General features: G+C 33.1%; 1 protein-coding gene across 1 annotated transcript in view; it reads right to left on the bottom strand.

Annotated features, from left to right (window-relative positions):
- LOC143250026 (uncharacterized) overlaps positions 1-16,760 on the bottom strand; it is a 33,588-nt gene extending 16,828 nt beyond the window's left edge. Inside the window, exons 1-7 of the mRNA XM_076500662.1 lie at positions 15,574-16,760; positions 10,497-10,845; positions 7,851-8,162; positions 5,874-6,006; positions 2,988-3,172; positions 2,282-2,445; positions 239-395 (exon numbers count right to left, since the gene is read on the bottom strand). Coding sequence (XP_076356777.1) covers positions 239-395; positions 2,282-2,445; positions 2,988-3,172; positions 5,874-6,006; positions 7,851-8,162; positions 10,497-10,611 — 1,066 coding nt within the window. The 5' untranslated portion in view covers positions 10,612-10,845; positions 15,574-16,760. The remainder of the gene's footprint in view (positions 1-238; positions 396-2,281; positions 2,446-2,987; positions 3,173-5,873; positions 6,007-7,850; positions 8,163-10,496; positions 10,846-15,573) is intronic.
- Positions 16,761-17,283: the final 523 nt, after the last annotated feature.

Below are 17,283 nucleotides of genomic sequence, written 5' to 3'. Positions count from 1 at the left end.
GGCTGTTCACAAAGGTGACAAAAATAATTCCGAACAGCATCATTAGTGTCTTGTTTGTGTTCTCTCAAACTATAAAAAATATGTAGAAAACTATAAATGGAGAAGTAACCAGTTATATTACAAAAACACATACTGTTTACAGTTTTCCTGGTATCTTATTTAAGTTAAAATACATCTCATACTAATATAGCAGGGAAACAAAATTACTGAGTAGCCTAAACATTTGTTCTAGGCTTACCGTCCGGGTTGGTACGAGCAATTATAACAGCAGGCTGACTCCACATTTCTTCACCTTCTGCTTTAGCTGAACGACATCGAACAGACAACTCATAAACAGTATTAGGAATCAACCCTGTAAGATTATATGTTTGTCTCCCTTTTCCCACATTAATATTCTGTAAAGTGAAGAGAGAAAACATTGATTTTAATTGCTGAGTTCAGCTAGTAAACCTTTCATATACTAGCATATACACACCCACACAGAAAACAGATTGAGAGAGAAAATGTTTAAAATTTATATTTCAAAATATACATTCATTAAATATTGACAACACAGAACAAAATTATATCTGTAGACCTCAGAAATGCCATTTTTTTTACAAATTAGTTTAGTATCCATCCTCTCGAGAAACATTGTTAAAAACGTATTACTGTCTTTGTTAACTAAATGTCATCAAATAAGTTGGTACAACTTCAACTAAACCAGATACTTTTGTTATTTATCTGGTGTAGTACCGAGTGAAATAAGGAACATTCATTTGTAAACTACAGAAGAGAATATTTATTTACCCTACATTCGGCTCTTTAGTTGCAGAATATCAAAACTCAAGAACTTTAAACTTTTCAATCTAGCTCAAAGTGCAACAAAATACACAAACTCATGTAGGAGCTGTAAAACAAAACGTAAGGTAATAAACAGTTTTTCTTGGCTTAAGAATGCTCCTTTTATTTCTTTAAGCAGGAACTATTTGGCATGATATCTGAAAACATGTACGATAGTTTTTCAAATGTATCAAAACTAAAACTACCGAATATTTCTATTCTGAGAAAATGTTTACATATGGAAAGTCCACTGTAAATAATCAAATACACACTTGCTAGTATTCATTCAAGCTCACTAGCAGTTTATATTTGGAAACTTTTATCAAATCCTATTATTCATTTGCATTTCCTTAGTAGTTCAATTTGATTAGCTCATAAAAAGGTTAAGTTGGAGAAAATTTTATAACCTGTGAAGTCACTAAGTAAATTAACAGAACAACCTGACAAAACATGTGAGTAGACTGACATAAAGTAGCTTTAAACCTAAACCTTGGGTCCTAAGAAGGATTATAAAGATTGCTATACTGAGGTGTCTAATGTTAAAAGAAATACTAGTCCTTTATTAATTGAAATTCTAATGTTTTCTCATGTTTTTCAATGTACAAGTTCCACAACAGAATCTAATGACTTTTCTGTAACGATTAGGTGTCACTACTCAGCAAAACTTAAGTGATACTAGGATTGACGAATAGAATGAATTCTGAATCAGAAAATGTATACATGCTCTTGGATATTATTAAAGTGACTTTCTGTTAAAATAAAAGAGTCCATAAAGGGAATAAGAAGTGCATTTTGATCTACAGCCTAAATATTTTAAGTGTTACACAGTAACTGGAAATTTATTTAAGGTATGCATTGCATACCAAACCAACAGCTGTTTCAGCTTCTACAAAGTGGGAGACTGTACAAGACTTGCATTTAAAAGTTATAAGACATAGTATAAGAACTGTTCTACTAATAGTGAGATTGCCGAGAGAAATGCAAAACTTTGAGTCACAGCCACTATATAAGTTTACTTATCAGGAACTTTGCTGCTGAATTTGCAATGAAATGCTTATCATTGGATACTATCTGGTTTTCTTTAGAGCCAGATGAGTTGAGCTCAAGTAATTGCATGGTTTCCTTTTCAGTTTCAATTGTCTCCAAGTGACCCAAATTTGCTACCATATTTTTGGGGATAGATATAAAAGTTTCAACATTTTGGAAACCTAACATTTCTTCCTGTTAAGAGGTTATCACTCATTCTACTACTGCACATGGACTGCAAATGTTTGAACTGGTTCGATTTAACCAAATGAATGTTTCAAGTCATATCATAATAGACCCACCAGGATAAGCTATATACAGAAGACAGAATAAGATATTAAACAATGCACAAGTGACCTCTTTCTTCAGTTTTCTATAAACAAAACAATAAAATCCATTATCTTTCACACAATGAAATAATTCAGATACAAACCTTCCACTTTTGGTTGTCATCACTCCTTGATTTATAGCGAAGTTCATATACAAGACCAGGTTCAAAGTTCCAGATGTCAAAGTCTTTTGGATTTAACCAGTTGAGTTTGATGCTTTTCTGTGTTTCTCCAGTAGCCTGCAGTCCCCACGGTTTGTTAGGAATAACTTTTAGGGAATAAACAGAAGACAAATTAAGCTATAATTATTAACTTTTATTATTGTGTTTATCTGTTAAAACTTCTAATAAATAAAACAATACACTAGGCTGAGAATATTTTAGTAATATTTTAGAATCTTTATATTCATATGATGTATTGTTTATTTAAAACATTTACAGTTTATAAGCTAGTTCATAAATATTGTCTGATGAAGTGTAGTCAATTTTTTTTAACCCTTAAACAGTGGGAACATTGTGGGTAGCAGCATCAGTTGATGACAGTCACCATATATTTCTCGACATCACTGACGACAGCCACCGTTTAAAAGTTTATATTACCAAAATACAATGTTTTACTTGAATAAAGGAAAAAAAAAAATACTGAGACTGGATTTTTTATGATTTGATTAGGCAGTGGTAAATCAACCTATTAATGTCTGACCACATTATCAAAACCAGTTTTCTTCAAAAATATTTACCCTTTTAACATCTAGTAGCAGAAATTTTTAAAGTAAACTCTAGGAGAAAAAAAGAGAAAAATTCAACATACCAAACTTGTAGTGGTCGACAATGATATTCTGTGTGACATTTCCTAGATGATTACGTCCAGTCAATTTGAACACCAGCTCTTTCTTGTTCTTGTGATAAGGTGGATTGGTGTCTAATCGCCATTGGCAACAAGTGTCGTTAACTCCTGTATTATTGGGACAGCTTTTGGACCCTACCAGATAATTTCTGAAAGCAGTACACAAATACAGAACACTTAGTTTCTGTCAATTTTATCAACAGTATTTTTTTAAATTATAAAATAGTCTAAATAAACAAATTATACAGCAATCACATGCTACACATTTTTACCCAATATATACATATACTGGTATGAGCTTCTCGAGTGTATCTGATACATAAATATTCAAAGCACCACAAGAATGTAAATACTGGTGTTTGGTTGGTTTGGTAACATGCAGCTCTAACACTGCTCTTCAGCCAATGAATTTTCTTGTTGTGTTAGATATGCACAAGATAATCTTAAGTCTTGCATTCTTTAATATTAATGAGGGCTACCAATCAAAACTAGAATAAAAATGAAAACAAATCCTAATTCAATCCTGGTGGTGCTTTTAATATGTATACACACATGCAGACTACAAACGTCTTTTCAGCAGATGGTAAAAATAGCTCTGTGCATTCTACGTTCAGCATACTTAGGGAAAAAAAAAAGATTAAAAAGACAAAAATTAAATCTTTACGAACTGAAAAGTTCCATTTTAAAATCCCCTACAACTGAATACTATAGAAAGAGGGTAATACAGTAATTCATATTTATACACACATATATTTTTAGTAAATTTCAAGAAATATCCTTTGTGTATTCCATATTTTATTAAAAAACAGGTAAATGGAAATAAAAAATTATGACTTAAAAATGTGTTCAAAATGCTATTTGAATTGTATTCTTAATTATAAGAACACAATTTAAATAATGGCAAACATTGTTAAAATAGAAGGTACAAAAAACAGTATGGACTTACGAGTATTCAAAGCATACACTTTTAAAGTTTCCTATCTGAACAACTAATGTCTCTACAAAGAACTGTTGAGGGCAGGAAATCAAAAGCCAGCAAATAATCTCAATGCGGTTTCCAATTTATGAGTCACAGAATTTTGTCATAAATGTTTAAGCATTTATGGGAAAGTGTTCAAAACGTTCCGAAATTGAAATTACTTTCCAAGTACTTGTAATATTATTTTTAACCTTGAGCACTTCAAATATTTCCAAGTTAGTATGGGACCCTGTAAGTACAGGAAATATCTCCTTACATTTTGGTTAGATACTCTGGATTACACTAGAGGGATGCACTTCAATTTCTTCAATCTTTTATTTCATCAAAATTAAAAGAATCACATAAACAAACAACTGGTAAAAGAAATGAATGAAACATTTATCAGAAGGGAAAAAAATTTGTTTAATAAATCAATATATTTTTTAACATAAAAACATCTGATAAATATGACACCTGACAAACATTTCTTTTCTTTTTTTGTTTTTTCATGACAAGTTATTTTAATTTTTATCTCTTTCTTCAATTTTGAAAAAAAATAAACCCTTAAAAATAGTATATACTTACTGATTGAGTATGAGGCATAGAACCGTGAAGTTGGCAAATGGCCAAATAACAAACTAAGGAATCACAACTTTAACAAAGTGTTATACAACATTCTTTAGACAAGGCATATCTGTCTCAAAGTGGTGTGTTCAAAAAATACCAGCTTGCTCTATCTATTTATAGTTCGTGCTGGCAAAGCAAGGAGAAGCAGTCTTTTGTTTAAGATACTGCTGGCACGGGTTAATTTCTCAATAAATTTATACCCTTTTACACAGAGCATCAAATGTGGTCACACCTGCTTATAATGTAACAACTACTACTCACATGTGGTCACACCTGCTTATAATGTAACAACAACTACTCACATGTGGTCACACCTGTTTATAATGTAACAACTGCTACTCACATGTGGTCACACCTGCTTATAATGTAACAACTACTACTCACATGTGGTCACACCTGCTTATAATGTAACAACTACTACTCACATGTGGTCACACCTGCTTATAATGTAACAACTACTACTCACATGTGGTCACACCTGCTTATAATGTAACAACTACTACTCACATGTGGTCACACCTGCTTATAATGTAACAACTACTACTCACATGTGGTCACACCTGCTTATAATGTAACAACTACTACTCACATGTGGTCACACCTGCTTATAATGTAACAACTACTACTCACATGTGGTCACACCTGCTTATAATGTAACAACTACTACTCACATACAATTAACATCAATAAAGACGGCTGAAACGAACCTTAACAGATATTAATAAATTTATCATACCAGTCAAATAAACAGAAAAATTACACCTTATTCAACAAGAAAAAGTTAGATATCACATTCCATGTCACAAATATTACCATAAAGTTTATTACAGAAACCAGAACGTGATAAAAAGAAAAAAAAACCAAACGCTTAAGGCTAATTTTGCAATTATTGTAAGAAAAATTCAATCTACCATAGCACTACAATATGTTGGTACAAAACCAATGGAATTTCTTTTCTAACTACTTGGCATGTAAGTTTGGTTCAAATATTAAACAAACAAGATTCAAAACTGTTTTTGAGAAAAAAAAAAAAGATTATATTTCACTATAGGCTAAGAATAGGAAAGAAATTTTTTTATTATTCCAGACAAATTATGAGCAAAAACTGGGAAATAAGTAACTTTTCTATGGAACCAAACCCTACTTTAGCATTAATTTAATCAGTTTGGTTGAAGCAATGAGATATCTCATGTTTATCTGAGTTAGATCAGGAAGTGTAAAATGCTGAGTGCTATAAACCTGAAGGTCTCAGATGACAAACTTACCCTATTCTCACATCACTCTTCAAAGTGTAAGTTGTTCTGACAGGGTTATAGGGTGGTACCCAACAGCAAGTTAGGTTCTCAAAGTTTTTACTAAGACAAGAAAAATTTTCTTGGTCCACTTCACGGGGTTTATCTATAAAGTATCAGAAATTTGTGTTCATTCTTTATAATGTGACATTGTAAAGAATTCTATAAATCATGTTTATGGACAAGACATGAAGAATTCTACGTGATGTTCATGATATGATGGAACAAAGAAATCTTTGTCATATCTAGCTCTGAAATGAATTTAAATAAAGACATAACTTGTGTGTAAACAAAATTTTATATACAAGATAAAAGGTAAAAACAAGGCTTACACATTTTAAATGTACACATTTTAGCAAAGATAATACTGTATTATGATTGGGTTATTTTTCCTTTAAATAAAGCCCAATTTTGTGTACTGATATTGCAATATGGACAAATCAATGTATAAAACATACCTAGCCAAAACTAGAACACAGATAAAACAAGCCATTATATTATCATAAACCTGATACCAATTTATTTCTACAATAATACAGCACACACACAAGTTAGTTTGTACAACTTCTGCTAAAGCTATTGGCCAACAAACTTTAATAACACCATGTAACACAAATTTTATTTCTGGATAGTATGTGTTATTTCTTAATTGCTTATGCTGTAAAAGTACAGAAAATGGTCATTATTCCCATGAAACTTTGCTTTTCTGACCTGGATAATGAAATTTAGAAATTAACCTATTTTCTACATAAAAACAGGCAGATTTGTACATTTTGATTTACATAAGGTCTGAATAAAACAACATATGAATCATGATTTAAATGTGTTTATACTAAAGTTATATAAAAATGTTTAGAAGCAAGTAGTTTTTCTAGATTTGTGACTGCAATGTAAATTACCTTCACATATCAGCCCCCAAATATAGTCTCTCATCATGTTTTCGTTATACACTCTTAAGTCACAAAAGCAAAGTGTGAAGAGAAAAATAGGTCTTTTCCATTTACTTTAGGCATAAGCAATTGGGAAATAACACTTTCTGCCCAGGAACAAGAAAAAGTACAACTTTATTATATAGTATAATTGTTAGTCATAAGCTAACAGACTTTATACAGCATGACATTTTGGTAGTGACTCTTGGTGCTTATAGGATTAAGTAATTAGAATGTTAACATAGCCAAGAGGGCTTTACCATGTGAGAAAAGTAAACAGCACTTTGTGTCACTGTTATTTGTAATGTTGTATAAAAGTAAAAATTTTGTTATATAGTGTAAGTTGTCAGAATATTCTAACTTTTTCTTAACAACTTACAATAAAACATGAAGTTTCTTTCCACACATTTTTATGTTTAACATGAAACATAAGCAAACAATGTGTACACTCACATAACAACTAAACATGTTGCTGTACAGATGTGAAACCTAAAGGACAGTAAGCACAGTAGATATAACTAATGGACACTTAAATAATTCATGACTTGCTGCTCAGTTACCTTTCTTTTGAATACTAAATGTCCAAACTTACAACACAGACACTACATGCAGACTTTTGAAGCCTGAGTAACTGATATTTTGATCTCAGTTAACAACTAGCATTTATTACAAGCTCAAGAATATCTGTAATTCCTTATTTCGCATTAATTTGAGTCTTTAAGAAATAACAGTGATGTATGAGCAAGTTTTTCAATGACTAAGGTTTTTTAAACCCAAAGACTGAGATTACTCTTCTATTAAACCTTCAAAAACAATAATCTGTCTTGTTTAAGAAACACATATGATTTAATTAATTTTTTGCAACAGTGTAAGGATCAAGCCCCAATTAGTAGGGTTAGAAGCCCTCAATTTTAACACCAATCAACAAAGAAGGAGGAAATAGGAAATGTTAGAATTACATGAACACAGAAAGAAAACTCAACAAACCAATGGATATTTTTAAAGAATAATAACAACTTACATCCAACAAAGATGATACTTAAGCATACTGTAATATCTTTCTTCTTCTCTGGTAGCTTCAAGTTACAATAATATTTTCCAGAGTATGCAATACTCGCATTAGGTATTTGAAGCCGTGCAGTTAACGGATTCACAATGTGAACATATTCACGAGGAATTGTTGTGCTATTGAAGCGAAACTCCAAGTTTGTAGAATTAACAAAATATGTCTCATTCTGATGGTTCCTGTGATCCAGTACAAACTGATGCTGATGCAAAGTACAGTTCAGGTCAACAGTGGACCCGACTTCAATAGAATAATCACTTGTTAAATCTGAAAAAACAAAACAAAGATCACAATATAACCCTACTGACCATTACTTTCATTGATTTGTTTCTTTTGTTAAGCCTGGTGATACCCACAGTATGAGACTTGAAATATTAGTGAATTTGGTTACCTAACCAATGTATAACAAACTGAATGTGATGAATGTATACTCTAAATCTCCAAAATTGTTTTTTCTTTTTTTTTTAATTTTGCACAAAGCTACACAAGGGCTATCTGCACTAGCTGTCCCTAATTTAGCAGTGTAAGACTAGAGGGAAGACAGCTAGTCATCACCACCCACCGCCAACTCTTGGGCTACTCTTTTACCAACGAATAGTGGGATTGACCGTCACATTATAACACCCCCACGGCTGAAAGGGTGAGCATGTTTGGTGCAACGGGGATGCAAACCCGTGACCCTCAGGTTACGAGTTGCACGCCTTAACATGCTTGGCCATGCCGGGCCCTCTCTCTAAATCTCCAAAATTACAAACTAAGAAATACTATAATTGCTTCTAAGTATGAGTAAACAAATACATATATCTTCTGAGATAAGTTTGTGAAATGCACTTTAATATTCTTTAAAAAACAATTTCACTTCTTCCGAGTTAATGTATAATACTTAGAGTTAAGAGATGGATACATAATTAATTAACATAAAATTAATTCACAATAATTTTTGTTTTTTTAATATGACTGTTCAACACTATACTATGCAGAAGTTGAGTACATTGAATTAAAATGATTTTGGGGCTAACCCTATCATTACTGTCCATCTTACCAGTTCCAGTCATGCTCTGTCCAACAGCTGTGCATATTGCCAATAGCTCTGCAGTATAGTTTACATTACAAAAGACTGCTATGAGACTATCATGTCAAAATCCCACCACCACTCTCTTCTTATTTTCTAAAATCCTTCTAGTATACAAGAACAATGATTTCCCAACACCCGTTTCAACAGTTTATCCAATCTCACAGAAATCCATGAGCAGTGTCTCAGACTAATATGACTGGCATATCTTGGTATCCAACAGCAAGAATATTCATTTACTTCTCCAGCTGTTCAAAGTATGCAACAGTTATTCAGATATGTCATGGAAGCAACTTACGAACACGACTCGCTTCCTTTATCATGCAAAGATCTTTCTTGATTATGTTGCCCGAGACATGTGGATGTGTTTCGTTACTGCGATTGTGGATTCTCACCTGTTACACATGCTACAGTTTGCAGAGAACAGTTAAGGTAAGACTTGTTGGAGGTCTCTATCTATATGGTCCTTGTACCACAAGTTGATCCATATTTTTTTCTTGTTTACAAGTTGTGTAAGTATAAAAGATATCTCCATCTTGAAAAATCAAAATTCTCCAATTGGAAAAATTTTTTATAACCTGAAAGTGTGAATATTTTGTGTTGAAAACAACTGTTACATATCCTTCTTCATAAGCGATTTAATGATTCATGACATCACACTACCTGCAAAATACCAAACAATATAAAACGTAGTGTTGATGCATTCCATTCCACCTAAAATTTACAGGAGTTGTGGATGTCACAAGCTTTGCTCATTTACATGTCCAAAACTGTTTCCATATAAAGCGCTTGCCCTCTAAATCTGCTGCTACTTTAAATAGTTGTATAGAATGAGTAAACGAAGACTATTTTATAATCTGTGTTAAGCCGACAAGGGAGGAAACAGCAACAACACCAACATGAAGAGTAAAATTAAACATAACAAAACAAGTACTCCCATCACTTGGGGAGTGTAGATGTGGATGAACCGTTGGTGTGGGAGTACAACTTGTGAAGAGAAATCCAAAACCATTAAGAAAATGTTCTGAACATTTATCGAAAACATTTCACAAAAAACTATTTGTAAATCATATAAAACAACTGCAATAAGAAAACCTCAACATGATACACATTAAAACTTCATGCTTAATAGGCTTTTGATTTCAATAACTGAAAACACAGTGCAATATCTGAAAACTGGCTAGTTTCAGCAAAATTCTCATCAATATCAATAATTTTACTGGTTTGGCATTATTACATTGAGCAGCCTCGTGTATACTGATCTGCTATCACCATGACGTTATTTAACCTTTTGAACGTTTTGAATCGCTGTCCACATTTGTATAGTCATGACTGAATGTGTTATCACATAAAGAGTTCATTTTAATATAGGGGTACTCACACACATATTAGGGCAATATTCCATACAAGATACCTTGGTCAGTTGAAGTTTAAAATACTATGAAGATTGATAAAAATATTAATTTAGGAACCTGTTTCTGTAAAACTTTTCCCACACACAAAAAAAACAAAACTAAGAAGAAGCTTACTTCCAAGATTTTGGGCTTTATTACCCCAACAGGCTGTTGCAAGATCCACCATTTTAAGAACAACACACAGATGTGGAACAATGCACATCCAGCTGCACCAAAATCTGTTCTTCATTCTTTGCAGTTCACTCAACTCTCGTAAATATACGTAGAATGGTTAAACACAAACCTGTTCTTGCTTACAACAGTATGGACTTTAACATGAATTCACTGTAACAAAAAAAAAGTCCATTGGCTCTGTCTTCATACTGGACATTGAAATCGATGAGGTGTCAAAAGGGTGCTGATCAGGCCTGAAGACAGATGAGCCTTTTTACCTTTCAAGTCCTCTGCCTTCTCAACACCCTACCTAGAGAGAAGAAAAAAACATCAATAAGATATTACCTTTCACACTGATAAACATAATTATCTTTCAAGAACTAACACAATAAAATCCTTGAACACAGTTTACATAAGATTACTCCATCATATTTACAGAAAGGAACACGCTAATTCAACTCAAGCTCACACCATGTTATTTTTCAAAATTTTCAGTGTATATTGAAGGAATTCAGACATTTTCAAAATAAAATTTGAGAACAATGAGCTTTACCATCAATGTAATAATAAAAATACTTTTTATTTCAACCAATGTTTTTATCAGATGGAAAGTAATTCTCTTTTATTCTAACCTGATTACCAAAATGACACTGTTTTGTTTAACACTCCTACGAAAAGTGGGATTTCATTTGATTTCATTTCATTAAATGAAATGGCAATTTCATTTAAATACAAAATTATTAGCCTAATATTAATAACCTTTCAAGTTGCTCTGGGGCCTATCAGGCCCCAATTTTTGTAGGAGTGTTAAACTGGCATGTATTAAAAATGCAAAGAAAAGTGCCTAATTACACAATTCTTCTTCGGAACCTGTAGTTTGTCTGAGGTTTCACTGACGTTCAAACAATTTATCACATTGCCCAGTCTAATGACACTAGTAAGTTAAAAAATGGTGAACCACAGTGTTACTCAATTTGTCAGAACAAGGGAAATACAAATAATGCATCATACAGCCTTCGAATCTCAGGTGCGTAAGAACATAGCAACTGACAATGTATGTTGTATCAAATGCTATCTGGCTTTCAACGGTCACTCTTACATTGATTTCTGATGCAAAAACTATACTGTTTCAGATATTTTTTACCCATAATTCTTAGGATTGTTGTGAAGTTTCAAAGAATTTGAATTATTAGCTTAAGCTTTCAAATGCTACATACAGAATGGATAAATTTTAAAAAATGTCACCCTAATGATTCAGGAAATACTGTGGATAGTCTTCAAAATACATTTATTCTGTTCTTACTTTATTCTATACATATCATAATTACAGGACACGCACATAATATAGAATACTATGCCAAAATGTGAGGTGTCTTGCAGTAACAATGCTAATTAATCACTTTCTTACCATATACATTTGCCAAAATATTATGAAATTGTATTTAAAAAAGTCTTTGCTGTAATAAAAAAGTTGTAAACTACCTTCATTAATAAATTTTATAAAATAATTCCAAGCAGTCAGACTTTTCCACACATCAAATTATATGTTCCATTTCTTCACAGGTTTTGCATAAACTTCAGAGAAAACATATGCTATATCTTACTTGCATCATCAACATTGTTTTCACTCTAAGCCTTCTGAATGCATCTACAACTACAGAGAAAAAAAACCTGACAAACAGGGTTAAATGAAAAGTATCTGAGTAAGTAATACCAAACTCTATTCCACCAATAAAATGATTAAATCTTTGGTTGTGTGTGTGTGTGTGTGCTTGGGTAGTTTCTACAATTCCACCACATAGTGTTAACACATGCATATATTCATAATCTTAAAGCAGGTGCTTCTCAATGAAACACTTTTAAGCTCAACTTACCAACTGATAACAACTAAAATAACTGATCATATTCTGGGTTTTCCTTTGTGATTTTCACATACATTCCAGTGATTGTTTATTACTTCAAACATTTTACTGAATAAAAACAAGACAACAGTCAGTCATTACCAAAAAATATTGTTCTAGCGGTATTTACCTGACGACCCGTAAAATCTGTTTTAACCGTATAAAGTCCATTTTATACATAAGTAAGGTAGTTAAGACTTCTCTGAACAATTAAAGAAACTTCAGTCATTACCAAAAAATATTGTTCTAGCGGTATTTACCTGACGACCCGTAAAATCTGTTTTAACCGTATAAAGTCCATTTTATACATAAGTAAGGTAGTTAAGACTTCTCTGAACAATTAAAGAAACTTCAGTACCGTAATTTTTTAGTAATTTCATGTACTTTCCTTTTGGGATGTTCAATGTGAAACTCTAATATTTTTTTTAATAAATTTGATGTTCTCCAAGTTTCTCATAATGCAACTAAAATTTATTAATTAACCATGCATGTGTAGGTTGAGTCAAAACCACTGCCTGCAGTTATCAACAACTGTTCTCAAATAGCTTTCACATCAGATTTTCACACAGCAACACAATACAAGCAATGTGTAATTAGTGTGCAACTTGCTTAAATGATCATACAGTAGGGTTGCATTTCCTTAAATGTTAATTTTAACCCTAATACCAGGCCCTAGGAGGTCATATATGTTAGAGCCACATGTACTTCACCTGATGACCAACAATATTCTCAGTTTATGATCTCTGGCACTGCTGCTCTAAATACCAATGTTAAAATAAGCTTTCTGATAGGACTGGAAAACTTAACAGTTTCATGACTTAATATTTTTTATGAAAGAACAAAACAGAAAAATGTCATGAATAACATTTCAACAAAAGGTATCTTTAGCTTGCTTCTTATGTTTATAACCTTAAAATATTTTAAGTATGAAATTATTATCACGGTCTTTAAAGCCTAAAACACAAACATTTTTGTGAAGAAATGTTATGGAAATGAAACTGTAAGAATGAAACTCGTGAATTATTTTACACGTTGGTAACAAGAGTAGCATGTATATATTAAAACAAAAAAGTTCAGTCCAAGCCACGACTTAAGTACCATGTGATCTGAATTGGGAACTGTTCAGAGGAGGTGGGTAAAATTTCCTGGTAGTCTTGATTTTATCAAGATGTTTCATAGCTAAGCAATACAGGAAGCAAACAAACCTGCAGGAAATGATATAGCAGGGGATGTGGTTTCCATAGAGGATTTACAAATACTCATTTTTTGGCAACCTGCACGAAACATTAAGTGTGTTAATATTTCCTGAGAGAATTATCATCCTATTAGCAAACACAAGAGTCACTAAATGCAATGTTTTCATGTTTATGTGCAATAAACAGTTCATTAGCTTCCGAACGTCAAAAAGAGATTCCCCTTCTTTCTCCGTTACTGGTCACACTCAGTCTTATGGCTACTGCCCAACACTAACTTTTTTGGACTACATTTGACAGACGTTTCACTATACGTAAACCTGATGAAGGTCTAGATGGTTCACGTTGCCATACACTACAGGAAATTAATCTCACATACACAGTTGCAATACGTTCTTCCGATGATAACTATTTTACCTTTGTTTTATTGTGCACTTTTGGAAGTTTACATTTCCCAATACATAAGAAACCCCAGCTTTCCTAAAGCAAATAGAAAAAAAAGACTTTTTTTGGTTTGTTTTTTTTAAGATTCACTGTGACACCAGAAAGTCCTCATCATCTCATGGACAATAGCAAATGGCCAACTTTCACCTCACACAAAAAACATGGTTTTCATACAACTGCAAAGCCATGAGTTACACTTGCAATGATTTCCCTCTTTATCACAATGCATGTACAAAACTATCTTGCAAAGTTTAACAAATTTTTTGTAATTACTAACAGTTTTATCATGTTTTTTTTTAATTACACCCTTCAATTATAATTAATGTATTTGTATTGTAGTTTGATGAGTCACTTATTTGAAGAACTGATGCATTAACCTGAACAAAAGATTTGCACTCACTCAAAATGTTGACTTACAATAATTCCTTCACTCAGTAACTTACAAACTGTAAAAAGAAGGCCTTGATTTCCTCAAAAACAAATTCACTCAAAACGATTTTTTTGCTTTATCCACAGATCCATTTCAATTAAGGAGGAGCCCTGGTGTTGAGTGAAAGGCCTCCACGGCACTAAATAAGGCACATGTAGCTAGAACGGCATGGTCACATAACATCACATTCCACTTTGATTTCACTCATGGGTTCTTGGAATTACTTATGTAGTTTTCTCCCATTGTGGTCACTTGACCCTTGACCTGCTCCAGGAACAAGAAGTCTAGCTTACTGGTTTGACAGTTCTTGTGAGTGATGGTAAAGTTAAAGTACAATAATCAGTGTCAAAATTTGAAATAAGTAATGGTGTGTTATTCATCCTTGTGTAAGTACCCAATTAATAAATAATGAATTTATAAATTGCTACTAAGTCTGTTGGATTCCAGCTGCCCTGTAAGACCTTGATATTTGGCAAAAGGCCACACTGACTCTGGATATGGTAGTTTAATACAGCTGACATTATAACAGTACTTTTAGAATTCAACACCTTTTGTTCAAGCAATTACATCAACAACAGAAAGAAAAAAGGTATTTACCTTTTCACCAGCACCTGTAGTTTCTTTAGTTCTATTTGGGCACAATATTACACCAATATATATGTATAAACGGCTGGTATGGGTTGTAAAATTTTTTTTATGTAGAGGAGCAAACAACGTTTCGACCTTTTCGGTCACCGTCAAGTTCGCTAAAAACTAAGGTCTATACTATATAAAAACCATACTGACAAACACCACACCAACATTATTTATAAAATACAATGTGATAACTGCCAGGACTTCTACACTGGAGAAACAAGTAGAGAAATGGAAACCAGATTCAGAGAACACAAAAAATCACCTTCATTACATTTTCGAACACTGCAAATCAAATAAACACAACATAACCATAAAAAACACCCAAATACTAAATAAAGAAACAAACATAAAGAAATGCAAAATTAAAGAAGCCTTACTTATACAACAACTTAAACCCAAAATAAACCAATATAAAGGAACACCTTTATACCTACACTCAATTGCACAACCCCTTCAAACATGTGGTCAGCTGTCAGCCAGTTATCTCTTTAAGGTGAACCTGACGATGACCGAAGGTCGAAACGTTGTTCACTCCTCTACATAACAAATGTTCTCAACCCATACCAGCCGTTTCTCCACAAGTGGGTTTTCTTGTCATCGCGAACAATATTACACCAATTTCAGTGACTCTCCTGCAACATGTACTGACCAAATGTACCTAAAACTATTCATCCATCTGATAATAAGGGAAACAACATTTTGAGAAACTGGAATTTATGGCAACTACCTATTGTAGAAAACACACGAGTGTATAAGATGACGTTTTACAATCCACGAGGATACCACGAGAGGCCTGAAACAAGCTGAATGAAGATGAAAAACTTCTGAAAAGTCATCTTTTACACATGTGTTTTCTGTAACATACAGTTACCGCCCATCCCAGTGCACTCAACGACCACGGAATTTACGGAACGGCAAAATATGAAAACTCGACAGTTTTTAACCATTCACTTATAACTATCTACCTGTCCAACAATCTTTAATGTATCTAAAATATTTAATAAGATAACTAACTTGTGTCTTGATTAATTTGTGTCAACTGAGTTGTTTTTTTATACTGTAAGCTTCAGATACAATTATTCAAATCCCACATTTTCATACACAGTGAAACAAATATTCACTTAGCCCAAACGCCCGCGACAAACATTTTACAAAAAAGTGCTTAATTAACTGTAACGCTGAAAGACGTAACAGTGACCTTTGTGGAAATCAGAGGGGTGGCGAAATACGATACTGTAGTAGTGCCTCTCTCAGAAACTGGTGTAAATAATTTTATCAATTTGGTATTGTTATTGCTTAGCAACGTCCCGAGTCTCCTATCCGCAGAGAGCACTCTCGCGGGTGGAGTCGCTACTTCGCGAAATTACTAAATACATTACGACTGAACCGGAGGGTCGCGGACTTTAGTTAACCAAAGCCAACTCAGCGATCGATATAGAAAGACCTACCGTTTACGAAAGAAACAGGGGGTATTGCAAATCTCAGATAGTGAACTCACACACACATGGACTGCTTCGTTTTCCGTCCACCTGCCAAGCAGTTTGGGCCGGTTCATCATCAACACACGCGTGCTAACAACTCTGAGCAGACGCGATCTGCCAACACCGCGTTCTGAGTATTACATTCTCTGTTCCCTACCCACTTTCCGACGCTTGCGCAATGGGAGAAACACAAATCAGTGTATTGGACCCGTTTTATATGCGACATAAAGACGTGGTCAACTTGTTTATTGGTTAGGATAGCCACTTTCAGGTTATATATTCATGAGTTAGTTAAATAAATATAACCTTAGTGAAGTGGTATCCTCTTTCTGAACACTGCAGGTCTTAACTTCAAATGTCAAGCTAACTTGGGTAAATGCCAGAAAACTTAAAAAATTGTATATTATATAAACGTAACTGTAGAACTATTATTTGTGCGGCTAGGAATACACATACATCTACTATAACTCCATATTTTGAATATAAAGACTTGATATAAAAAAGTTTTCTCGATTTCTAAAACTAATTAAGAATTGGATACAATCAAACTCACGACGTAATGCAACTAGGCCAGTAGGTCAGATTTTTTTTTTTACGTACGTGTCAGGTCAACCACAACCAAAAAAAATATATGCATGGGTTACACAATGATATGTAATGATT

This window comes from Tachypleus tridentatus, chromosome 4 (assembly GCF_004210375.1).
Source record: "Tachypleus tridentatus isolate NWPU-2018 chromosome 4, ASM421037v1, whole genome shotgun sequence".
In the NCBI taxonomy this organism is placed as follows: domain Eukaryota; kingdom Metazoa; phylum Arthropoda; class Merostomata; order Xiphosura; family Limulidae; genus Tachypleus; species Tachypleus tridentatus.
Note: the sequence above shows the minus strand (reverse complement) of the source record. Positions and strands in the feature narration are given on the sequence as shown.